The following is a 27,037-nucleotide window of genomic DNA, read 5'->3' as shown; positions in this document are numbered from 1 at the left end:
ACCTTTAATCCCAGCACTCAAGAGGCAGAGGCAAGCAGATCTCTAAGTTCAAGGCCGGCATGGTCTACAGAGAGAGCTCCAGGCCAGCCAGGGCTACACAGAGAAGCCCTGTTTCGAAAAACAATTAAAAAAAAAAAAAAAAAAAAAAAAAAAAGTTGACTGGGAACTAGTGAGGCAGCCTAAGAAAAAGGAACTGGAGAGTCACAAGCACCTAGTACAAAGCCAAGCACACTGCCTAAAGTTAGTCAAGAAATATAGATGGTGAAGAGTAGATTGTTTTTTTTAAAGTTTTTAAGTTTTGTTTTAGGCCAGGCGGTGGTGGTGCACGCCTTTAATCCCAGCACTCGGGAGGCAGAGCCAGGTGGATCTCTGTGAGTTAGAGGCCAGCCTGGGCTACAGAGTGAGTTCCAGGAAAGGTGCAAAGCTACGCAGAGAAACCCTGTCTCGAAAAACCAAAAAAAAAAAGTTTTGTTTTGTTTTGTTTTGTGGGAGGAGGAGTCTGTTGGGAGTTGAAACCAGGGTCTTGCACATGTCAAGCATATGTTCTTACAATTAGCCACATGCTTTACCCCTTAGGTTTTTAAATATATACCAAAGTTTATAAAAACAAATTTGGTATAAAAATATACCAAAATTTAGCAGTGAATATCTGTACAGACACCATGTGTATTTTGATACTAACAATGAAATTAGATTTTTTCCCCTTTCAGACAGGGTCTCACTATGTGACCTTAGCTGGCCTGGAATTGCTATATAGTGAAATTACAATTTATATATGGCTTAATATATAATATAATAGTGAAATATAATAGTGAGATATAATAGTGAAAATTTAATTCCTCTACTTTCACAGCAAGGATTAGTGGAGAACCATGAAAGTTAATTAAAAACAGTAAAGATACAGAGTATTATGTAGATTTGTAGAGATAACCACAATGTCTTTGAATTATATCAAAAAATAAAAATGGAGCCAGGCACAGTGGCATACAACATTAATCCTAGTACTAGGGAGGCAAAGGCAGGCAGATCTCTGAGATCAAGGTCAGTCTGGACTGTGTAGGGAGACACTGTCAAAAAGAAAGAAATAGGGAGGGAGGGAGAGAGGGAAGGGAGAGAGCGAGAGGGAGAGGGAGGGTGGGAGGGAGGGGGAGGAAGGGGGCGGGATATGGTTGGGTAGTTGGTAGTGCTTGCTTATCATACACACAGCCCTGGGCTTGATCCTCATCACTGCAAAAAACCCAGAAGTGGTAGCATGCACCTGTAAGGCCAGCACTTGGGAAGTGAAAGCAGGAGGATCATAAGTTCAAGGTTCAGCTACACAGTGAGCTCAAGGTGAAGCCTATAGGACCCTGTCTTAAAAGCAAATCAAAACAAAAAGAGGGGCAGATGAGTAGACAGATGAATAGATGGACAGAGGAATAAAACAAATGTGGGTAAAGGAGCATTCATGATGCCTTTCAGCTATTTAGATTTTTTTTTTTTTTTGGACAGGGTTTCCCTGGCTGTCCTGGAACCTGCTTTGTAGACCAGGCTGGCCTTGAACTCAGAGGTTCTCCTGCCTCTGCCTTCTGAGTTCAGATTAAAAATTTTATAATAAAATATTGACACAGATACAGTTGAGAATGTCCATGCTTGCAAAGAGACTTCGAATGTTCACCACTGGCCATGCTGTCCAGAGACACTTCTGGTCTCCTGGTGTCTGGAGCTGTGTGGCCGTTGAGCATACTGAGTGTAGGTAGAAATGGCATGTACCACTTTCATCCTTACCCCTAAAACCTCCTGCAGGAGCCACCATACTCTCTGAGTGTGGACATATCCATAGCAATGCAGGAGCCAATAACTTCCTTTAGGGTCCCTAGATCACAGTTTACTAAGACAGGAGAAAAAAAATAAACCAGTTGTCTTAATGGTTATTTTGGAAATTCAACTATAACAATAGTTAGCAATACCTATAGTAAACAGCATGTGACCCAAGAAAGGTGCTACAGAAGGAAACTTCTTTTATTTTAGACCATTTATATTCATTTTTAAACTCTCAACGCAAATTTAAAACAAATATTAAACAGATACCTCAGCTTGTACTATGACTAGGAAAAGTCTTCTCAGCTCACCTTCGAGGCACAATTATAAAATGGCACCCCTCCCTCTGGGTCAATACAACTCCAAGCTGGCTGGGCTTGTCCATCGCTTTACCCAGAAGCCTTTAAACAGTACACAGATGGTAGCCCTATGGCAACCTGCCTGGAAACAGAAGGGCTGTTAACTAGACCCTGTAGCAAGTAAGTGATGTAGCCTTCATCTTTTAAGTGCCCTTGAACATGGAACTTCTGTCATTTATTTTAAATAAACTTTTTAAAAAATTTACTTTTATTTTATGTGCATTGGTGTTTTGCCTACAGGTAAGTCTGTGTGACAGTGTCAGATTTTGGAATTATAGACAGTTGTTAGCTGCTATGTGGGTGATGGGATTTGAACCCAGGGCCTTTGGAAGAGCCATCCGTACCCCTAACTACTGAGCCATCTCTCTAGCCCCAGGAACTTCTGTCTTTAACATGATCATTTCTCTTACTATCCTGCCAATACTACAGTTACAATGAACTAACTCAGAAGACAACAGACAGAAGGAGAACCTTGTGGCCATTGTGGCTGCCACAGAGCTACAGAAGCAGCAGCCACAGCAGCTAAAGAGGTGGGTTCTGTCTAACCCACCCACCCCCAGGAGGGAGGAGCACCGTCTGAAGAACGGGCCTATACAATCCGCCCTCTCACGCCTGCAGAAGGGGTCTGAGAGAAGAATGCGTTCATCTACTCTTTATTAATTTATTTGTTTACTTGTGTGTGGTGAAGGGAAGGTCAGAAGACAACTTGCACAAACTTGTTCTCTCCTTCCTCCATCTAGATTCCAGGGACTGAACTCAAGCTGTTTAGACTTGGTATCTAGCCGGGCGGTCCTGGCATACTTCTTTAATCCCAGCATTCGGGAAGCAGAGGCAGGATGAAGTTTGAGGCCAGCTTGGTCTACAGAGTGAGGGCGTTCCAGGACACCCAGGGCTACGCTGAGAAACCCTGTCTCAAAATAATAAAACTAACTAAATAAATAAAAATAAAAATAAGACTTGGAGCCGGGCGTTGGTGGCGCACGCCTTTAATCCCAGCACTCGGGAGGCAGAGCCAGGCGGATCTCTGTGAGTTCGAGGCCAGCCTGGGCTACCAAGTGAGCTCCAGGAAAGGCGCAAAGCTACGCAGAGAAACCCTGTCTCGAAAATCAAAAAAAAAAAAAATAAAAAAAAAAAAAAAATAAGACTTGGTATCTAGCACTTTCATCCCCTGAACCATCTCACTCACCCCATTTACCCTTTAAATAGAACCTCCTCGTCCAAACATCTGAGGTACTGTTGCCAACTAGCCCTAAAGGGACATGACTAAAAGCCCTAAGAAAGAACATATCATTCAAATGCCACCAGGATCCTAGGATTCCACTCGGTGCACACATGTGTGAAAACACACACACACACACACACACACACACACACACACACACACACACACACATACCAAGCAGCTTCTGGTCAACGACCTCCCATAGACAGGTGGGTAGAAAACTTAAAATCTCCTCCAGTGGTCAGCATTGCTGCAGACCCCATCTGCAGGCTAAGACTTCATCTGATCAGCATCATTCTGAGGCTCTCCCTGGATCTGTATTACCCTCTGAGGGTTTCCTAACCAATTCTGCTTCCTCTTTCCTTTGTCTTCCTTTGGTCTTCCTTCCTGTAACAAATCTCATGCAATCCTGAGTGTCACTTCCCAAAGGATACAACTAACTCGGTGGCGGAACTTGGTGACATTCAGACTCAGGAGTTCTTGCCTCCTCCAGCCTCCCAGCTCTCTCCTACCACCCCCACCCTTGTCTTTGGTCCTCTGCAGAAGTACTTGTTCACATTCTAGCTCAAAGCACCAACAACTGCACATTCATCCTGCACAGAACTCTGCTTTCTAGAGTCTCACTGGTAAGTTTCACAGCATTTCATAAAGGCGTTGTTGAAGTTACAGTCATCCTTTCAGCCAGAGTCCAGGATTTAAAGCCTTTGCCAAGATTCCCAATCAAGTATCTTTCCTTGCGGCAAGCTAGACTGAATTCCCATTCTGAAATTATACTCACTTTGAAGACCCACAACAAAGGGCTGGGGATGGAGCTCAGTGGTGGAGCATGTGCTTAGCATGTGCAAAGCCCTGAGTTCCATCCGAGGGATACAAATATTAAGATAAAATAAGCCACTGGCATACACATATCCTTTGACTTCCTAGTCATTGGAGAGCTTTAAAATGTAAGGGCACTTGGAAATCTTAATACCAAACAACTGATCAACAAAAGCAACAGTCTCCTCATATTTTTTTAAGTAAAGGAGATAATAGTCTCTCACAATTACTTGGCATTGACAGGTAATTTTTAAATGTTGTATCTCCTTTACCTAGTTCATCAGCAAGTTAACTCATCCAAACTTTTCTCAGTAGAATAAACAACAGATTACCCTTATTTTCATTTATTGGTTATTCTTGGATAACTGCTGTGTGAGACTCCTATGTAATCTACACTGTAACCCACCCCTAAGAGTGTTCTTTCTTCACCCTCAGATTCCAGTGTGGCTGTCAAAGTTTTGAGTAGTGGCTGGTCTAACAGTCCAATGTACCACAAGTGTCAGGAAGGCAATAGTGTCGGTCCAGATCCAAAGGGGCTAAGGTGTGAGTGAAGAGCTATGGATGGAGGTTAAGACGACTGGGTCATACATGGAGCACCGCTCCGGAGTCAGAGAGTAAGTCATTGGACAAGTCACTTCCCCTTAGAGCCTCTATAACGTCCTCAAGTTAAAAGTTTCAGCCTTGGTGATACAGTGGGAAGCATAACTGCCTTCCAAGTTAAACACTTGAAAATTGCTACTGTGATTGCTCTTCCTTTTGCAGGGGGCTGCTTTTGAGGCACTGAGAAGGGTCCTGTGTTGGACACATCAACCTGGGCTTTCCTACAATACAACCTCTGACAAGACTGGGCTGTCTCGAACCCTTACTCTACCTAGTAAGGTCAAAATAGCACCCAAATTTGCATGTGTTGTGTGCCCAGACAGGGGGGCTCCCGCTGTGAGACCTAAGTCTAAAACCAACAGAAAATGAGTTAGCGCCGCCTAAGGAGGTTTCATGTGCACAAAATGTGACCCAAGGGTGTATTCCTTCCTTCCTAAGGAACAGTAAATGGAATAGTGGTGAAGGCGTAAGCGGAGTCAGAAAGCTGAACAAACGGGAAGCTTTTTTTTTTTTCCAGATAGTAAAAAAAGGCTTGATCTATGAAAAAAAAAATCACTACTACTTTGAAAAAACTTTAATAGCTCTGACTGGTCAACCTGCCACAAAATCTTCCCAATAGGCCAGAGTGCCATTTTTGCGGCTAAATTAAATCCCATTTAATTCACATGACAGTTCTGCTGTTTTAAATACACCCGTGGTGTTCAGCATCTAAACGTGAGCGGAGGGAGTCCCGTCAGAGCAAAGAGAGGATGAAAACCGGAATCCAGCTGACTCCCCACCGAGCTCCCTTCAGCCGCAAGCAAATAAAAAGTTGATACACCGGTAAGTTTCTGGCATCCTAGAAGAGACCCAGATTGTTTTGGGTCAGAATCAAGTCACAATCAAGTCCTCGGTCTGAGCACGAGGAACAAAATCAGCTGACGGGCCGCCACCTTCCGTGGGACTCCAGAAAGTGAGTGGTATGCAAATGGCACACTGCAAAATGGACAAAGAACCAGAAAAGCACTGCCAAGTCACACTTTTCATCTCGGATGCCCCCCTAGCTTGTGGGGGGGAGGGGTGGGGACCAGGGACACAGGGAGGACCCCCGCCGGACCGCCGCCGCCTGCAACGCCCGCCCCGCCCCGGCTGGTGGCCCGGCGAGCACAGGTAATTTCACAACCCCATTAGCGCATTCCAGAGCGGAGACTCACGGGCCCGGGGAAGTTCACCTTGCCCCGCGCCCCTGCGAGGCGGGCCGCGCGCGCGCGGTGGGGGGAAGGGCGTGGCGCTAAGGGGGCGCGACCCGCACCCCACAGACCTGGCTCGGGCTCCTCCAGCTTCGCCGAGTGGTTGCCCATGGTCGGCAGACTCCGATGGCCGCGGGCTGGCGGGCCCCGGACCGAGCGGCTGCCGTGCCGTGCCGCAGCGCGCGCGCCTGCTCGGGCGAGGGAAGCCGGCGGCGGCGGCGGCGGCGGCGGTGGCCGCTGGTCCGCTCCAGTCAAAGAAAGAGCCGAGCGCCTTCCAGTTCCCGGCGGCCAGGGAGCCGCTCCTCGCCCGCGGGCGGGCCCCGCCCCCTCATCTGCATACGCCACGCCCTCCGGGTGCCTCGCGACCCGCCTGGTGCGACCCGCCCACCTCATCTGCATCCCGCCTGAATGACTCGACCCGCCCGTGTCCCACCCACCCCCAACTCCTTGTAGTCTGTCAGGCGAGACCCGCCCCCCCCTTGGGCTCCTCCAAGTCGGCCGGGCATGGCCCGCCCCTCTCATCTGCATCCTGCAGCCCGCCCCCTTCAACTCCTTGCTGTCTGTCAAGCGAGGCCCGCCCCCTCATCTGCATACCGCTCCTAGTGTCCAAAGAGCCCTTCCAGGCCCTTTGTGGGCTGACCGACTTCAGGCCTCTCTCCACCCGCCCACGCGGAGAACTGCGGCTGGACAAGGTAGGCTGGAAAAACCCCAGTGTGGAAGGTTGGAAGCCAAGTGCCATGGGCAAGGTGAAGTCTTGCACGTGAGAAGTAAGATCTATCTGAACAAGAAAGACCTAGAGTCGACACACAGGGCAGACGTTCGATAAATATTTCTAATCGGAGCGAATGAATGAGTTTGGAACAACTCTCAGCGACCAAGGGAAGAAAAACCAAGCGGACAGTCCTGCCCACGATCCAGGGCCAATCAGTAGCAGAAACTGGTATCAGAAATGAATGGTTTTTATGGAAATGACCCTGTCCATCTTCCCTCCTACAGTTGAAACAGTCAGACCTAACCAAACCTCACAGTGACAATACTCAGGAATAATAAAGTAATGAATAGAATGACTGGTCCTCTCCCCTGCCTGACTGAACATAGCTTGGTTGGTTGGTTGTTGGTTGGTTGGTTGGTTGGTTGGTTGGTGGTATTTTGTTGTTGTTTTGAGACAGGGTCTCTGTCCGTAGCCCTGGCTCTCCTGAAACTTGGCTATATAATATAAACCAGGCTGGCCTCAAACTCAGAGATCTGCTTGCCTCTGCCTCCCTAGTGCTAGGTTTAAAGGCCAGAGCTACCCATACTCAGGGGACATGGCTTGGTTGGGTTTTTTTTTTTAACTTATTTCTTATTTTTATCAATTCTCTGAGAATTTCATTCAATGTATTTTGATCACATTCACCCCACTTCCCTACTAAAGTCCCCTAACTTCTCTTTTGTCTTTTCTTTTTTTCTAATAATCCGTCAATTTGTACCGCCCGTGTACTTCTAGATGTGGGGCCCCCATTGAAGCATTTCTTCAAAGGCCACACCCTTAAAGAAAGCCATCTCTTCCTCCCCTTGAAGCTATGGACTGTCTGTGGTTTCTCAGCTGGGGGACCAGCCCCTCTCCCCTCCCCGCTAGAACGTTGACAGGCTTGATCTTGGGCAGGCAGCTATAGTGCCTTGAGTTCACGGGTGTCCAGAAGCCACTGTTCTCCCTTGGTCCTCCATGACTGACCTCCAGCTCTCAGACTCTTCCCACCCCTTCTTCTGCCAGGGTCCCTGAGCCTTGGACTGGGGAAACACGGACGTCTTATCTTCCGCTGACGCTCTGCACTCTGATCAGTTTTGAGCTTCTACGTTAACCATCATCCACACAGAGAAACGTCCCTGGTGAGGTCTGAGGGCTGCGGACCACTCTACAGATATAGAGATGTGGGTTTAGAGAGCAGTTTGACCCTCTGTCCACCTGGCAGAATAATATGTTCACCCCAGCATGGGTTCTTCCCACCCATCTCGTTAGGGCACTCTTGGTCACTCTCTGCATCTCAAAACTCATGTGTTTTCGGGCCCTACATTCTCCTAGGTTGCAGCTTCTGGGTGGCCTCATTCTTTCTGTTGGTCCTTCTCCTCTGTCACCTCCAGACCCTGGAGCGACCCAAAGCTCCACTATATGACAATTCTTCCGCTCTTCACTTCCCGACTTGGTAGTCTTTAAATCCCACCAGTGTGGGGCCAGCCTGGCCCCTCTTCTGAACCAGACTTGGGTGAGTTCACGGCCTCCTTGACGCCACCTCTTGGCAAGTGTTCCGAAAGGTCTAAGAAGCAACTCGACTTTACCAGAACAAAATGGAATGTCTGGATTTTTTTTGCCATAGACGTGTGTCTCTTGTAGTTTCTTATCTCCATATTTTAAAAACTCCATCCTTCCACTCACTCAGGTCAACAACTTCAGTTCCTCTCACATCAAGTCTATCAGCAGGTTCTGTCATGTAGACTGGATATTTTGTAAAGCTCACCATGTCTCGGGACTCACCAGATCCCTGCTACCTCACGGTCTCAGCAACTGTCAGCTCCTCCCAGCATTTCTGTAACTACCTCCTAAACAGTGTCCTTTCTTTCTCCTGCCCCTGTTTGTAATAAGGACATGGCACCTTTTCAGCCTAGCCAACTTGAATAATTCTTCACTCTCCCCTGCAAGGGACCCCCTCCTCCGCCTCTTCACCACTCCCCAAATCACCAAGCATGCTCCCACCCATGGGGCCTGCATTACTGTTTCCTTTTCCTGGACCGCACTTCCCCCAGACGCTCCTGTTGCATAGACCCTATGACTCATCTCCTAGATCTGGGATTGAAAGTCCCATTTGGAGAGGCAGCTCTCCTCACACCAACAGCAGACCAATAACTGCACTCCCTCACTTGGTGAACCCCCGTGGGTATAGTAGCACTTATCCCATGGAGGGATAAGTTTCAAACCTCCAGTGAACGCCTGAAACTGCAGGTGATACCAAGTCCCATTTATACTGTATTTCTTGTAGGACAAACACTTCTGATAAAACCTTATTTATAAATTAGGCACAGTTAGAGACTGACAATACTTTATAACCGTAGAATATGTTTTTTTTTTCTGTTCTTATTGGGAATTTTCAATTTTTTATTTAAGGGAAGGAAGCGCTTTATTGTATCTGTTTGGCATATCCATATTACCAATGTCACTACTCTCAGGCTTCTGGGCCATTATTAAAATAAGGGTTACTTGTACACAACATTGTAAAGCTGTGACAGAAGATCTGATAAGGAAGATGGCTGCTAATTGACCAACAGGAAGGCAGTATAGGGAACATGGACATTCTGAACAAAAGAATGATTCACATCCTGGAGTTGTATGCCATGAGACTTCATTGTGTTTGCTACTCAGGACACTGCACAGTTTAAAACGCATCAACTGTTAGTTTCTGGAATTTTATACTTCATATTTTCAAACGATGGTTGACTATAGGTAACTGAAATTTAAATAGTCCCCATCCACAAATGGTGAGGAGCCCTGTACACTAATTATTATCCTCCCACTAAACTAAGTTTCATGATATCATTGAATCAGTGAATGAATGAATAAATGAATGAATGAACATATAGGCTCTACCGTACATAAATCATCCCTTAAATATATAGTACTTTTTATTAGTGTTTACTATTTACAAAAAATATTACTTCTTTTTAGTGGTAATGCCATGAACTGATTTCTTCAACAAAACCATTTTGTCGAAGACAAGCATCACATTTACTTCTGTAATCTACAAAACTTAGCAGAGCATTAAGATACATGGACTAAGGAAAATAAATTATCCAAGACAATGTTGGAGCAAAAATCCACACAGGATCATGTTCAAACCCCCCTCCCCATTTTTAAAGAGGTGAAAAATGGATGCAGAAGAGATGACCAACTTCTCCAAATCATTCTCTAATGAGAGACAAACCCTGAGACTATGAAGATTTTAAGAGTGATACAGCTTCTGTTTACAAAGCAGTCCCAAGCTTATCCGAAGAGTCTGGAAACGGATGAGTCATTTTATTAATTCTGTAAAATGTCAAGCACGCCATTACCAAACCTCTTTATGAGAGCCAGACAACAGCCCAACCTGGCCTCCTCTGGTTCTCTCAACTCCCACATCTGGTCACATCGGGTCAGTTCTGTATTTCAGGTTCCCAACGTGGGCTAGCGTTTACCTCTTTGCTGGCTTTCCTGCCTTCTGTTCAATGCAGGCCTTGCTTTCAAGACTGACTGCATTAGCTTTGCAGCTCCAATTGCTCTTCATTCCACTTTTAAAAAATGCAAATGCTGGAGAGGTAACCAGTTGAGAGCACTTAACGCTCTGGCAGAAGATCTGGGATCCATTCCCAGCACCCATATTGCCGGTTCACAACTATCTCTAACTCCAATCCTAGATGATCCAATGCCCTCTTCTGAACCCTTGCTGGCACCAAGGACACACATTGTATATAAACATACATGCAGGCAAAACAGTCTCACATGAAATAAAATATATAAATCTAATTTTTAAAATTAAAAATAAACTAATAAATTAAAAAATGCAAATCTGACTTAATGTCGTCTGTTTAAAAGCTCCTCATGACTCCTGGATCTCACTCTGTAGACCAGGCTGGCCTTGAACTCACAGAGATCTGCCTGCCTCTGCCTCCCAAGTGCTGGGATTAAAGGCGTGCACCACTGCTGCCCAGCAAGTCCTTCTTAAATTCTAGGACTTCACCCGTACAACTCTAGCTCCATCTTTCAAAAGTGTGACATGCTTTCTACTTTATATTCCAGCATCTTCAAGCCCAGTTGTAGCTCTAAAAATATAGCCTGTCTTAAGCCTCTGTGCTTTTGACCTGACACTACCCATCCATGGCTGCCCAGCAGGCGCCTATTTATCTGCTATGAACCAAATTGTGGCCCCCATCCCCACCCCAAAGGAGCCTGCTCAAGTTGCATCTCCAGTGTGATAGTCAAATGAAGCCTTAATGGTGGGACCCTCCTCTTACTGGTAGCTTAAAAAGGAGAAAGACATCTTCCTTCCTCTGTCATTTACAGACATGGTAAGAAGTAGCTTTATTTAAGAAAAGAGCCATCATCAGAACTGGGACTGGGACCTCAGACTCCCAGCCTCTAGAACTATGGGAAGTTAATCTCTATCAATTGAGCCACACAATATAAGATATTTGGTTATGGTACAATTTTATTTACTAAGTGGGCACAATTTAGCACCTTTAAAATTCTTGCTCAGGCATCTCCATGGCAGAATTCAGTATTTCCTTTCACTGGACTTATGGACTTTGTAAATGCTTACATTCCCCCCACATCCCTACCCTATTCTAACCATCTTTCCTTGTGAGACTGGGGTCTCTCTGAGCAGCAATGACCCCTTGGAATCATCTTTGCATCACCAACACCTAACACGTAGTCATTCAGTTATGTCCTAATTGGCTCTTCTGTTGATGTGTTAGAACAGTGAACAAAGGCAACTTGAAGGAGGAAGGTTTATTTGGCTGCACTTCCGGGTCACAGCCCATTCCCGAGGGAAGTCTGAGGAGAAGCAGAAATCATTGAGGGACACTGTTTACTGGCTTGTCCCCAAGCTCGCATTCTACTCCCTTTTTTATATAGCAGAGGTCCACCTACCTACAGATGGTACTGCCCACAGAAGACTAGGTTCCCTGACATCAATCAGCAACCAAGGCAATACTCCACAGACAGGTTCACAGGCCAATTTTATGGCAACAGTTCTTCAGTTGACGTTCCCTCTTCTTGGTGTGTCAAATTGATAACTAAGGTTAGCCTCACAGGTTAGCAATTTATTTACTCACAATTTGACTAAAGCATTAATTTCTCAAACAAAAACTGTCATGAGTATTTGAATCTCTAAAGAATTATTTGAGGCTGGGCGGTGGTCGCGCAGGCCTTTAATCACAGCACTTGAGAGGCAGAGCCAGGCAGATTTCTGAGTTTGAGGCCAGCCTGGTTCAAAGTGAGTTCCAGGACAGCAAGGACTAAACAGAGAAACCCTGTCTTGAAAAACAAACAAACAGACAGACAAAAAGATTTGAAACTAGGTATGATGGCTACATCTGTAATCTCAGCAGCTGGGAGACTGGAGCAAGAGGGCTGTGATGCATTCAAGGCTATCCTGGGCTCATAGTAAGACCCTGTTGTTGCTGTTGTTACTTTAAAGTCTTTGCTATCCATAAAACTTCTGTTGTTAAAATGAGAAGAAAAAAAAATCAATCTATAATTTTATTTGCTTATTTTTGAAACAGGTCTATCTATGTAACCCTGACTGTCCTGAAACTCACTAGACTGTAGGCCAGCCCGGCCTCAGACTCACAGAGATCTGCCTGCCTCTGCAGGCATTAAAGGTGTGTACCACCATGAAGAATGGAGCTATATCTCTTTGAAAATGGGCAATAGATCTGAACAGACATTTCTCAAGAGAGATGAGTAGCCAACAGACATTTGACAAAATGCTCAAATCTCTAACTACCAAGAAAATGAAAATTAAAACTGTGATATATCATCACATCTCTGAGGATAGCTATTATTACCAAAAGGGTAATGTTAAGTGTGATAAACCACAGATGGTGGTGAGGATACAGATTAAAAGGAACCTTATACACCTGTTGGTGGGGTTGTAATTAGTATAGCCACTTTGAAAATCGTATGGAGGTTCATCAAAAGCAAAAAAAAATTGAGTTACCACATGACCCACAATCCTATTTCCTGGTATGCAAATAGCTGAAATTGATGTCTTGAAGAAATATCTGTACTCCATGTTCATAGCAACTATACTGACAGCAGCCAAGGAATAAGAGTCCATCGGTGGACAAAGGAACTGTGGAAAAATACCTCTCTATGTAGCCTTTAACGAACTAAATTCTGCCATTAAAAACGGAACTGTAGAACTGGCACATTATGCTAAGTGAAGCAAGCAGACACAGAGAAATGCTGCATGATCTCACTTCTGTGTGCAATATGGAAAAGATGAGCTCAAAAGAACGGAAAACAGGAGCTGGTTGGTGGCTCAAAAGAAAAAGCCTGCTACAGGCTGGAGAGATGGCTCCGTGATTAAGAGTGCTCTTCCGGAGGCCCCAGGTTCAATTCCCAGCACCCACATGGCAGCTAACAACTGTAACTCCAAGATCTGACACCCTCTCACAGACATTAACTGTCTGTAACTCCAAGATCTGACACCCTCTCACAGACATACATGCAGGCAAAACACCAATGAACATAAAATAAATAAATTTTATATATATATATATAACAAAAAAGTGGTTACCAAAGGCTTCCCCAGACTTGAAACCTATATACCATTGAGAAAGATGTTTAGAAAAATAATCACCATGTTTTAATACAGGTTACTCCCAAAAGGGAGTCTTTTAGATAATGTTTTAACTTTAAAAACACTGTTTGGTTTTTCCCTACAAATCTCTTTTCAGAATTTATCTTATATATAGGAGTGTTTTGCCTGCACGTATATAGGTGTACCTTGTGTATACCTGGTGCCTGCTGAATTCAGAAGAGGACATAAGGTCCCCAACAACTAGAGTTACAGATGTCTGTGAGCCACCATGTGGGTGTTGGGACCCAAACCTGGTGAACAAGTGCTCTTAACTGCTGAGCCATCTCTCCATCACATTTTTCAATCTCTTTTTCATTTATTTTAGAAATTAGGGTCAAACCAGGCAATGGTGGCGCATGCCTTTGATCCCAGGATTCGGGAGGCAGAGGCAGGTGGATCTCCATGAGTTCAAGCCCAGCCTGGTTTACAGAGTGAGTTCCAGGACAGCCAGGGCTACACAGAGAAACCCTGTCTTGGAATAAAAAAAAAAAAGGAGGTAAAGACACATACCATCTTACCCATGTTTAACTGTGTGCAGTTCCACAGTCTGTTTACACGGTTGTGAAATCTCCACCACTGGCCATCTCCAGAACGCTTTTCATCTTGAAAAACTGAAGTTCTCTAGCCGTTAAACACCGACCCGCTGTTCCTCCTCAACAACCCTTGCAACCACTGTTCGACCTTGTGTGTATAGATTTTTCTCTTCTAGGTACCTCACAGGAGTGGACTTACATCACATCTGCCATTCTGTAACGGATGTGTTTCAAAACAATGCCTTCAAGGCTCTTCCATGTTATAAGAATGTGCCATGATTTCCTTTTTTTTCTTTTCAAAAATTGGGTGTATGTAGGCCTGATAAGGCAATACATACCTTTAATCCCAGCATACAGAAGGCAGAGGCAAGCAGATCCCTGTGAATTTGAGGTCAGTCTGAATTACAAAGCAAGTTCTAAGCTAATCAGGGCAACATACTAAGAACCTGTCTCAAAAAAAAAAACCCACAAATGCACGTGTGTGCGTGTGTACAACTGTCTGTAATCCCAGTTCCGGGGGACCCAACACCCATGGCAAAACACCAATACACATTGGAAAAAAAAAAAGGAAATAGTTAAAAAGACATTATTTTGTTCTATACTTTTCAAGCTATCAAGCATGAATTGTTTTAGTTAAAAACTATGCCATTTTCCTTATCAAAATTAAAAATAATAGTTGGGCCATAGTTGGGTGTGGCAGCACACACCTTTAATCCCAGCACTTAGGAGGCAGAAGCAGGCAATCCCTGTCTGTGAGTTCAAGCCCAGACTGATCCACATAGTAACTTCCAGGACAGTCAGATATAGAGAGACCCTGTCTCTAAAATAAAATAATATTAAAGTATCTTTATGTGTACTATGCTCAAAATCCTAGAAGGTAAGATAGTCCACACCTTAGAGGCCATGGATTCCTTTATTTAGTAAATAATTTTCAGTATCCATTTTGTACATAACATTATTCAAGTTTCCTACCTTCTGGAGAAGGGAAAAAAAGCTCAGCTTTCCTAATGAGCCTAGCCACCTTGTTGAACAAGGAGCAGGTTCACACAAGAAGAAAGCCAAGAGAAGCTTGAGCATGAGCAGAAGGTGGTAAAGTCAAGTGACCGACTCAGACAGAGAGCTCCCTAGGTGAATGCCTGCACACTGGACCAGAAATACTCCAGCTGTAGGAAAGTGTCAGGTAATGAGCAGGGGGGTTCTATCCGGACAAAAGCAGATCAGTGGCTGGCCTGAGCTAGTGGTCAAAACCGGGTGACTAGAAACAGAAGGGAGATTTGAGGACTGACAGCGTGTTTTATCACAAATAAGTTTTAACATTCATAACTTGGCCATTTACTAAAAATCACTGGCTTGCACACCTTAGATGAATTTTATATGTTAGTGATTTTTCCCCCCAAACAGTCAAGTAAGATAAGTGCAAAAACCTTAGGACTGTATTGTTTTCTAGCTAAAAGAGGCTGAGCCCTCACTGAATTTAATCAGCATGATTGCAGCCTGGCAGTCTGTGAAGAAGAGAAGGGGGTGGGTGATCTGACCCAGGAGGTGCCTGGCTCCACAACTGGACTTTATTCAAAGCAATCAAGGATTATTAAGCAGGAAGGAGCAGCAGGCAGGGCAGGATACAGTGAGTGTGATTTTAAAGGGAAAAGCACATCCTGTCGTGGGGTGACTCTTAGGAGCTGATCTCTTCTCAGTGAACCGCATTTCCGTTCATGTCTGCAGTAGCAGGAGGGCACGGAGGGACAGAGGGACAGGGAGGCACTTGGCGGGGACACCCGCATCCTGAACAACAAGGCTCCCGCTCTGGGCCCTTCTTTGTTCAGGAGGGTGAACAAAGGCTTGATTGTGAGAAAGTCACAATCAAAGCACCAACGGGGGAAGGAGATACGGGTGCAGAGGGATCACATGAATCTAGGCAAGAGGTTGTTAAGGTGTCTTACCTAGTGAGCAGGCCGCTGAGCAGGGAAATGGTCTGGTGAGGGGTGTGGCTGGAGAAGACAGTCTGTTAATACATATACCCTCATTGAACACTTTTCTGATGACCAATCCACCAAAGCCGCCAACAAGCCCCAAGTATTCAGGGATACTCACCCTTGGCAAGGGGAATACTTTGGCTGAAAGTAGATTCCCCTCAAAGGCACCTGTGAACTGCTGCCCCCAGCACTGAGCTGTCTGTGTCTTAAGAGTCAGGTGTGTTTGTCCCCAGACACATGCTAGTTGTATTTAAGTTGTACAACTCGATTATCACATGAACTAATGAAAAATGAATGGGGTGGGGGAGGCAAGAATACGCTGGATTTGTCAAAAAGGTGAACCACTAAAGATGCCTGCCCGCTCTAACTATAAACTATGAGGAGGTGTCAATAAGTAAGTGAAAGGGTTCCACATTAACCATATGCATCTCTAGTCTTCCTCATGGTTGAGAAGAAAACAGGCTCAGCCAGCAGCCTGCCTCCAGCAGTGGTGACTCCCACACTCTAAGCTATGGCTTTGCCTGTAGCTGGGAGCAAAATTCTATGTCTTAAATGTGTGAAAGGGTTCTACATTAACTGTATGTATCTATATTCTTACTCATGTTTGAAAAAAATGCCTCTGGCCGTAGTGACTGTAGCTGGAAGTAAAATGCTAAGCCCCCTCCAAAGCTAAGTCCCCAGCCTCTCAAGCCTCGCAAGCCAAGAACAAGAGAAAGAACACCCAGAAGTAAAAGGCAGATGAGAAGAAAGGTACTACCTCTTGGAACCAAGAAAACAGCTGTTGAGCTGGACTGGGTCTGTGTTGCCCCTGTTGCGGCACCATTTAAACCCAGGGCAGTACCACTACTGCGACCTGCTCGAATGGGCTAGCCTCAGCAAAGGAGAGCCCCTAATTTCCTGCATTTGACTCCTATGGCAACTGGAGAACCCTGTGGGCTCATAAAGACTTCTGTCCAAGTGGCCAGCAATAGCGTAGCCATGAGAGAAAGGAAGCATTTCCAGTTGAAATAGACACCGCGGAAGCGTGAGCATTAACCGTAAAGTATGGCTTCCACAATGGCTCAAAGGAAACAGCAGCCGCCAAGAGAAAAGGAAGACTGCTCAGCAAAATATAGACAGGGCATGACTTCTTCTCCAGGCAAACTATAAGTTCTGAATCAACTTCTGGGCCATGGGTATTGACCCAGGTCCTCCCGAAGCTGTCCTGTGTTTCCGTCTGTCTCCTCTCTGCTCTCTCTCTCTATCTAAAGGTTTCTTATTCCTCTCTCCTCCTCATAGGAACCCTTGAAAAGGTGGGAGCTGGCCTCTCACAGATGGTCCCCTGGACAGGGACTTAGGTTCAGGGACCCCCATAGTACCCTTAGAGATACAGGTCAGTCAAGGTATTTATATAAAGTACTAAAAATTGTGTTCTTTAACCACTGTCAACATATCTGATCTAAGCTGAGGGTGTCCTGGCTGGTAAAATGAATAGAAGATGATGGTGTCACTGCCTAAAACTCACATTTAATGAATATCATTGAATGGTACATCAAGACGGTAAATTTCCTCAGGGCCAAGGCAATAAGTCATTGTCAACTCCAGGAAGCCTTTAAAACAAACAAATAAAGAAGTGTTGATGCTGACTATGGCAACATCTTTACTTTTCAGAATATGGCTAAATCAGGGTCAAATGTTGGTGAGATTTTATGATTTGTGACCTGACTTAAGTCATTTATGGTATCAAAAAACAAAATTTGGGGTTGGGTGTGGTGTCACATGCCTTTAATCCCAGAACTCAAATTTAGAGTTTGAATTGAGGCCACCCTAATCTTCATAGTGAGTTCCAGACCATCCAGGGCTATATAGCGAGATCCTGTTCTCCCACTTCCCCCCACAAAAAAAATATTGTACCAAAAATTGACAATCTTTTAAGTGGATTTAGCTGCTCATTTGGATGAGTTAAACAAGTATCTTCAAGGTGAAAAACAATTTATCAATGCAATGTTTCAAATCATAATACTTTCCAAATAAAATTAAATTATGACAAACTCAGATAATTTTTATGTATTTCTACACATTGGCTAAACACAGTCCTATAAACAGCAGAAAATATATATCTCTCATTTTTTTATTTGACACAATATGAAAACTGATTTCAAGATTTCTGGGAAAACATTTGAGACTCAATTTTTAGTCAACAAAAAATATATTACCTCCCAATCTTTAAATGCAGAGCTGAAATCTCATATTCAACTTGGAGGATAATTTGGTCACATCTCTTTTCTAGACCTTTGCAGGTAGGTCCTTTCTCCCCAAAGACAAATATCCCCCATTTCAGAATCACGTCTGTCATCCCATCACTCTTTGGCCGTACCCACATATGTGAACAACTATTTTCAAGCACACTAAGGGAACCAACATTCAGACCAGAATACCTAATGAGCACCCTGAAAACACACTGAGAATCACAACCACTTCCATCGAACCAGGGATCGGTGCATTGCTTTTCAAATACAGAGCCAAGTATCCCGCTAATGTTAGGTTTCTCGCTTGTTTCTTTTTTATATCAAAAAGCCATAAACCTGGAAATTATAGAATATGCATTCCAGTGTGGAAAGATATCAAGCTACTTCAGCAAGCCTAGTCTAAGAACATGTCTGATCCTAACTAAAGATCAGGAAACAAACTCACAAGTTAGTATTTGATGGCAAACAATGTTTAAAATCTGTTTATCATCCTTTCTCGGTCCTCCACCCTCCATCCCTCCTTCTTTCTTGATTGAACAAGTTTTTCCAGTTAATTGACCCCAGATGGGCCCCAATTCCACATAGTGAAGGAATAATAAACTGTTCATGTCCAGTGGTGACGGAGACCAGGAAGCTGCTGTGGTTGAGGGAGGTGCTGTGTGGGGGAGGGCCAGGGGAACCCCAAGGAAACAGACAGCCACATGGAACTGCTAAAGATGATCACATGTGGAAGGAAATTCGCTGCTGAAGAAAACTCAGAACCAATCTGGGCAACTAAAACGTAACTTCAACTAGGAAAAATCCAGATGCCAGGTGAAGTCGCTAAGGGACTCTAATGAGGATGCTGAATTTAGTTAGAACTTGTTGAAAAGACTTGTAATCCACAAGAACAGGGACTTCCACTGTCTATTCATTGCTGCTTCCCTAATGCTCAGGGAGAAGCTTGGAACACGGTGGGTAGACACTGATGACTTATGAATGAATGTGGATGTCAAACATCTATGAGTCATTTTTCAGCCAACACTTGGAGACAAATCAGTTTTAGGACTAAGAGGAGCAAGTTGAGGCAGGCACCCACTCATTAGGAATGGAGTTTGTCTATCTTGTAGCCCTAGGACTGGGACCAGTAGTATCTTCCACATGAGGGGTTAAAAGATACCTACAAAAAAGTCTTCAACCTTAAAAGAAATGGAAATGATGAACTTTTAACCCTATCACCCACAATGCCTTCATCTATTTAGCAATAACATGGATTTATTTCCAGTATGCTTATCTCTGAGTTTCTAGAGCTACTAGGAAATTCTTCCAAACATTTATTTCAAATCTGGTCCTAATTTTCATGCTGGGAACCAAAAAAGAAAAGTTTCATTTTGAAGGAACTGGCTGATAAAGTGCAAATAATAATAATAATAATAATAATAATAATAATAATAATGATCCTAGAGGAAAAAAATATCTCAAGACAAGGCTTCATGGGTATAACTAAGTACCTTTATTCATAATTGCTAAAACTGAAATAACCAAGTGAATGATAAGCTGTGGTACATCCAGACAATGGGATATTATTCAGCCCTAGAAAGAAAAGAGTTACCAAGCATGAGAATACACAAATAAATCAATTTTTAAAATTTATTTATTTTTATGTGTGTGGGTGCACGTGTGTCTGTGTATCACATGTGTACCTGGTATCTGGGAAGGGCAGAAGAAGGTATCAGACCCCCTGGAATTGGAGTTGCAGAGGTTGTGAACTGTCAAGTAGGTGCTGAGAATTGAACCTGAGACTTCTGAAAGAACAGCCAGTGCTTTTAACCACTGAGGTTCTTTACATAGCCCTGGCTGTCCTGGAACTCACAGAGGTCTATCTGCCTGCCTCTGCCTCCCTAGTGCTAGGATTAAAGTTGTGCACTACCATGCCTGGTAGCCTGGAGAATAATGTACATTACTAAGTGAGAGGAGACAATCCGGACAGGCTGCCTGCTGTGTGGATCTAGTTGTCCAACATTCTTAAAAAGGTAAAACTGTGGAAACAGAAAGTAAACTAATGGTTGCCATCAGTTAGGTGAGCGGGACAAACAGGCAGACCACAGAGGATTTTTTAGGACAGAGGAACTACCCTGTATGATATTGTAATGGCAGACACATCGTTTGGCATTTGATCCCCAACCTAAGTTATAGGATTTGGGTGATAAATGAGTCAATATGGGTGTGCTGTAACTTGAGCTGCACTGTGTAGAGGTGTTGATAACAGGGGAGGGGAGGATGTCTGAGAGACACATGAGGAGTCTCCGTACCCTGCTCTCCACACTGCTTTGAACCTCAACATGCTCTAAAATAATAAAGACTTCAAAGAAGGAAGGCAAAGCCTGAGAATTCTGGGTGAGATGTTCCAGAGTCGAAGATGTGGAGTTTTGAAGTTTGGTTTTTGTTTTCTGCTCTAACTCCAGGTGTGGTGACATACTACTATAATTGTAGCTACTCAGGACTGAGAGTTTGAGGCTGGCCTGGTCTGCACAGTGAGACACCAATATCAGGGAAAAGAATGAAAGCAACATGGAGGGCAAAAGCTACCCAGTGCTCTCTCAGCCCTGATTATATTTTGCTCTTCTCTCAGGCATGTGCCCCCAAATGGCCTTTGCCCTAGACAAGCTTTAGTTGGGGAAAGCCAAAGTTCAAGTGAAAGTTTCTAGGCCCAGAGACTCTGTACCCCAAAGTCCCAAGGTGACCTGCAAATGTGTAAGAACTACTCTCACACTACCAGGAACTATGGGACAAGTGCCAGAGATGGAAACCAGAGTGAGAAGGACACTTTGTTATCTGTCCCCTCCCCTACAGGATCTGACTGTGAACCCCAGGCAGGTCTTGAACTGAGTTCAAATCTCAAGTGATCCTCCTGCCTCAGTCTCTTTGGTCCAGAACCTGACAGCTCCTGGCCCTTTTCACTAGCTTTCATCTAGGAACCCACAGGCACGGCTCTCCCGGCAGCGGTGGACAACATGCTCGGAGTCCTACTGCCAGGATGTACCGAAGGGACAGGCAAAGCTGTGCCTGTGCCTCCCTCACACTTCACAGGTGAGTATTCTCACAATCTCCACATGGCTGCACTGGCTGCGTGCAAGTCTGTTCTGGACATCAACCCTGAACACAGTCCTTACCTGATACCCTGCACCCTTCCATCCAGTGTGACGATTCTGAACCAGACCCAGAGAAGCAGAACTTACAAAGCCAGTTCTTTGGTAGGACTCTACAATTCTCTCTGTTTTCTCCTCTTCCATAATGCAGCCTGGAGAACTGGCACCATGCAATGTTCAGAACACAAGCCAGCTCAAACAGAGGAGCTACATTCATGATCACTGTCTTAATGAATTAATAAATCAACATACATGCAACACATACAACATTCACATGCAACATTATTCAATGTGTTGATTTAATTTAACATAGGTCTCTTGGCTTAATGTTCCAAAACTTCTTCCCACCACATGAAACTGCCTTTACTGCTTTGTCTTTTGGGGTTGAGCATGTGAGGATAAAAAGCCCATCTGGAGAGCATTATGAAAACTTCAGCTTGAGTCCACTGAGGAGAGGTGAGCTAGCAACACCACACACTTCTATTTGACCATCTGTGTTGTGATTTGCTTAGGAAAAATACTTCCCATGATGGCAAGTTAATTTTTGAAGTAGAAATTAATAGGCAAATGAAGACAATTCAACAGTAAACCCAGTCATCCAAACAAGCACTCAGAAGGGTCAGCATAGCACTGAGAATCCACTGTGTGCCAGCAGCCAGGAACAGCAGTGCCTGATCTGATCATGTTTTCCATTGGGGGCCTTGAACATTTCAGAAGGTCACAGCCAAGTTCAAGGGCTGGAACTTTATAATATTCCATGAATTCAGTGGAAAGACTTCCAGTTTCCCTTCCACCCAGGGTGATGATTCTGAAGCAGAATTTTTCATCTGGAATATAAAGCCAGTTCTTTGGTAGGACTCTACAATTCTCTCTGTTTTCTCCTCTTCCATAATGCAGCCTGGAGAACTAACTGGCACCATGCAATGTTCAGAACACAAGCCAGCTCAAACAGAGGAGCTACATTCGTGATCACTGTCTTAGCGAGCTAATCAACACACATTTACAAAAAGAAGCAAATCATGCCGGGCGGTGGTGGCGCACGCCTTTAATCCCAGCACTCGGGAGGCAGAGGCAGGCGGATCTCTGTGAGTTCGAGGCCAGCCTGGGCTACCAAGTGAGATCCAGGAAAGGCGCAAAGCTACACAAGAGAAACCCTGTCTCGGAAAACCAAAAAAAAAAAAAAAAAAAAAAAAGAAGCAAATCATGCTCAAGGACTTTAGTTCCTGATGTCCTCCAGGAACAGTTGCAGTAGAAAACATCCTGTATCTTTAGTGCTACAGTCACACAGAACCTCCTGAGTTTTCACAGTGCTACTTGGCATATTAATTTGCAATGCTCCATCTATATGCATTCCAATTAATAGATGCTATTTAGTTAATACAACCATCTATTATTGGTACTATGTCCATCCTTGACATTTATTGCTTTATTATCCCACCAATCTCCCGATTCTTCCTATTCAAGCACAACTCTCAGCCCTTACTGCACTATGGTTCCAGCATACCCTCAGCCTTTCTGTATTGTGCAGAAAGGCCTTATATATTATCACTCCAGCACACCTTGCTGGAGCACTTAATACTTGACTGTACTGCTACTTCAGTGCATTCCATCTTATGCATGTTGATATTATTACTCCAACACACTCCTCAGCCTCACTGTGTTACTACTCTAGTATACCTATTAGCCTCACAACACTATTACTTCAGTGCAATCCATCCCTTACTATGTTACCCCAGAATATCTCCAGATTTACTCTATTATTACTCCAATGCATCCCCAGGCTTACTATGGAGTAGCCCATAAGTCCCGTGTGAAAGCAGCTGGTTATTCCCATAACAATGATGCCACTATTGCCAAAGTGGGTATATCTTGCCAAGGAGGTTGGTATGGAAATTCATAGATTTCACAGCTGAGTAAGGCCATTGATGTCTTTTCTCCTCACCAGTCTATATAGTATCTTCCAGCACTATGAAAGCTTGTCAGCAGGAAGTTTGTAGCTCATTCCCACCTTGATTTCTCCAAATCTTGTAACTGAGAAATGAGGTGTCTGATTCAGCAATAGGATCTTATCATTGGGTTCTGGTGGGAATGGAAAAAAGGCTGTATTGTTTTGGGGGCTTCGGATAAGTTTCCACACAGCTGTTTCACACAGTCTTGGATACGGTTAGTCCTACCCCCCTCTCCTCTTGTATCTTCCCACTTCCCTCCTCCTCAAGCCTCTTCATCCCCAAGATTCCGTCTCTATTGTCATTTCAGCTATGTTCTATTATCCATCCCCCCATGACACCTTTATAGTTCAGCCGGGTGGTGGTGGTGGTGGTGGTGGTGGTGGCGGCGGCGGCACGGCGGCGGCGCACACCTTTAATCCCAGCACTCGGGAGGCAGAGGCAGGCAGATCTCTGTGAGTTCGAGGCCGGCCTGGTTTCCAAAGCAAGTTCCAGGAAAGGCACAAAGCTACACAGAGAAACCCTGTCTCGGAAAACAAAAACAAAAACAAAATTGAAGCTAGAATTTGTATATAAGAGAAAATGTGAGGCATTTGTCTTTCTGGCCTGGGTTACTACATTCAATAAAAATTTCCCAGTTTCATCCATTTACCTTCTAATCTCTTTTCTGTTTATTTGTTGTTTGTTTGTTTGAGACAGGGTCTCTTTATGTAGCCTTGGATATCTTAGAACTCTCCTGGAACTCACTATGTAGACCAGGCTGGCCGTGAACTCACTGAGATCTAATTGTCTCTATCTCCTGAGTACTGAGATTAAAGGCATGAGACACCATGCTTGGCTCCAATCTCATAATTTTATTTTTTATACATCTAAATAAAATTCTATTGTGTATATGTGCTGCATTTTCATTTTCCAGACATTAGTTGACAGACATCTAGGCTGATTACATTTCCTAATTTCTGTGAACAGAGCAGTAACGATCGTGGATGCACAAGTATGTTTATGTAGGACACATAGAGTATATGGAGTCTAGGCCCGGGACTGGTATAGCTCAGCCAGACTGGAGTTCTAATTCTAGGTTTTGGTAGGGTTTGTTGCTATTGTTTTGAAGGTAGCTTCACTAGTTTACACTCCCACCAACAGTGTGGTCCCCTTCCCCACACCCGTACCAGCATTTGTTGTCATTTGTATTCTTGATGGTGGCCATTCTGACTAGGGTGAAAGCAGTTTAAATTTGTATCCCTCATGGCCCCTTCCCACATGCCAAGAGCTCAAGGAAGAGGCGCCCGGCCCCCAGCCTAAGCCAAGTCTCTGCAGAGAGAATAGCATCATGCTCTTCCTTCAGCCTTCACTGTACCTGTGTTCCCAGCTATGAGAAAAGCTTTTGCATCAAAGGAGGCATGGCAGCCAGCTTTTGACAATGAAAACAAATAAGGGACAGACCTGACTGGCTGAAGTACTTATCATACGGGGAACACTCCTAGTTGGACTAGATAGGGCCCGTACCTAGCAGGTATGAGATCTTGGTTTGAATCTTCAACACTGGAGAAAAGAACAGAAAAACAGGGAGGGAGGGGAGGAAGTTTGTCTTCCTTCTGGTCCCATCTTTCCCTCCCTTCCCCAAGTGAAGGGGGGAACATGCTAAGTATGAAGCAGGAGGTCAGGGAACCATGAGGACATGCAGGGTAGGGCTTGGAGGCTAGAGGATGGGCAGTTGGGGGAAGGATTTGAGAGGATAGTTACATTAAACACATATGCAAATAAACTGAAGATAGACAGAGTAGTGTTTATCACTCCCAGAAACGACAGGGGGCAAAGCAAGGAAGAATCTGACATATGGTATTGAAATTAAAGATGTGGCTCCATAACATACACTGTATTGACATATTTTATAATAATTCCATATGCTCAATGTATAAATAAAATTGCTATGTATTTATAACATATAAAGATAACATTTATATTACATATATAAATATTCTGAGTATATATAATACATGAATACATATTTACAATGTGCTGTACATGTATCTGCACAGCAAAACATGTAACCACCCACATGTAACACCACCATGTAGACCCCAGCTAACTATCTCACATCTTGTTTCTTTGTCCTTGAGATAAGAGGAGGTTGCATCAGGATGCTACAAAGGCCTGCAGGTTGTACTGCAGCACACACTGAAAAGGGAACCTGATTCACAGTGCCAGGGAAAAGCTTCCTGAGCTAACACAGATGATTCAATATGCTGAACTGGTTTTAGATCAGATAAAGCAGATTCTGCCACTCAGCCAGGGCGCCATGTGTCCTGTCCAGTGTCCAATTTCTTTCTTTTCTTCTAGTCCATGCGGGTGGTTCTTGAATGCTTATAACTCTCTATGCTCTCTGCAACAGATGTCGGGGCCTGGGGAGCATTTATAAAACCAAACAATTCTTCTATTGATGGCTCAGTGCTTAAGAACACCTGCTGCTCTTGCGAAGGACCCAGCACCCACATCACAACCAGCTGTTACTCCAATTTCAGGGGATCCAACACCCTCTTCTGGCCTCTGAAGGCACCAGATATGTGAGTAATGCGTAGACATACATACAAGGAAAGAACACCCCCACACATAAAAAATAATTAAAGTAATTTTTAAGGGAGAACGGGGAAATCTGTGGCTGATATGTGAAATTAAGTTAATTATAAAATAAAAATATTAAAGAAAAAATAATAATTTTTAAAAGTTTATATATACTTAAATTTAGACATGAGCCAAGTATTGTAATTTTGTGGAGAATTTTTTTTTTTATAAAGGCAAAGCCTGGCAAGGTGCACTACACACTAAGGCAAGTTTTCTAACTATAAGTCCCGAGAGAGAGAGTCTACTATGGGAAATAGTTCAAAGGGAGAAACCACCAAAGTTATAATCACATCTACATTCAGGCTCTGTGCTAAGTACTTATCTATGCCATTTCATTAAATTCTTGTGGTTATATATTAGATAAGTCAGATAGCTTCATCATACAGCTAAGGAAATAATATAGGGCAAAAATCAATGAAGTCACAAACAAAAAGCAATAGAGAAAAAAATTAATGAAAATGTTGATCATTAAAAAGTCAGTAAGATTGGCAAACCTCTATTAAAACTAACAAAGAGATCAGGATGATGCCTCACTTCTATAATGCCAGCATTTGGAAAGCTGAGGCAGGTGGACTGCTGTGAGTTGGAGGGAAGTCTGGGTTCCATAGTAAGGTATGGGCCAACCTGTGCTTAAGGGAAGCCCTGTTTAAAAACAACCACAGCAAAAGGACTAACAAAAACAAAAGAAAGAGAAGAAATACCAATGATCAAAATCAAGAGTTGAAGAGAAGACATTGCCAAGGCCCCGTGGACTCAAAGCAGGCAGGGCAGGATGAATAACTGCACTCCACGCCCAGAGAACAGAACAACGGAGAAAGAGCTGACTGTTCTGTACGTTCGCCGCATTCAGCGTGGCATGGGCAATCGGGACAGTCCTACAAGCATTAGGCAAGTTTGCATTTGTGGTTTTAAAAAGAAGTCTCCCTCTGACTGGGGAGGCAGCTCGGTTAGTAGAGCGCTGGCCTCAGATGCACAAAGCCCTTGGTCAACCCCTAGAACCACATAAACGCAGCTGGTGCTGTGTGCCTGTAATCCCACCTGTGGGAGGTGGAGGCAGCAAGATCAGAAGTTCAAAGTCATCCTCAGCTACATACAAGTTTGAGGACAGCCTGGGCTACATAAGACCCTGTCTCAGAACAAACTTTAAATGTCCTTAATTTAAAAACAAAACAAAACAAAAAAAATGAAAAACAACTCTAAGCACAGAA

At 44.1% G+C, this 27,037-nt stretch overlaps 1 protein-coding gene across 8 annotated transcripts in view; it reads right to left on the bottom strand.

Moving 5' to 3' along the window:
- The window catches only part of Specc1 (sperm antigen with calponin homology and coiled-coil domains 1), a 278,263-nt gene that overhangs the window by 158,775 nt on the left and 92,451 nt on the right, over positions 1–27,037 (bottom strand). The window contains exon 1 of one of the 8 annotated variants that reach the window (XM_015992423.3): positions 6,098–6,276. The exons of the other annotated variants lie outside the window; for them this stretch is intronic. Coding sequence (XP_015847909.2) covers positions 6,098–6,137 — 40 coding nt within the window. The 5' untranslated portion in view covers positions 6,138–6,276. Of the gene's footprint in view, positions 1–6,097; positions 6,277–27,037 lie in introns of those variants that run through there. 8 annotated transcript variants of the gene reach the window in all.

The sequence above is a fragment of the Peromyscus maniculatus genome, chromosome 8 (assembly GCF_049852395.1).
Source record: "Peromyscus maniculatus bairdii isolate BWxNUB_F1_BW_parent chromosome 8, HU_Pman_BW_mat_3.1, whole genome shotgun sequence".
Taxonomy (NCBI): domain Eukaryota; kingdom Metazoa; phylum Chordata; class Mammalia; order Rodentia; family Cricetidae; genus Peromyscus; species Peromyscus maniculatus.
The sequence above is the reverse complement of the archived record's forward strand: the minus strand, read 5'-3'. Positions and strand labels throughout refer to the sequence as shown.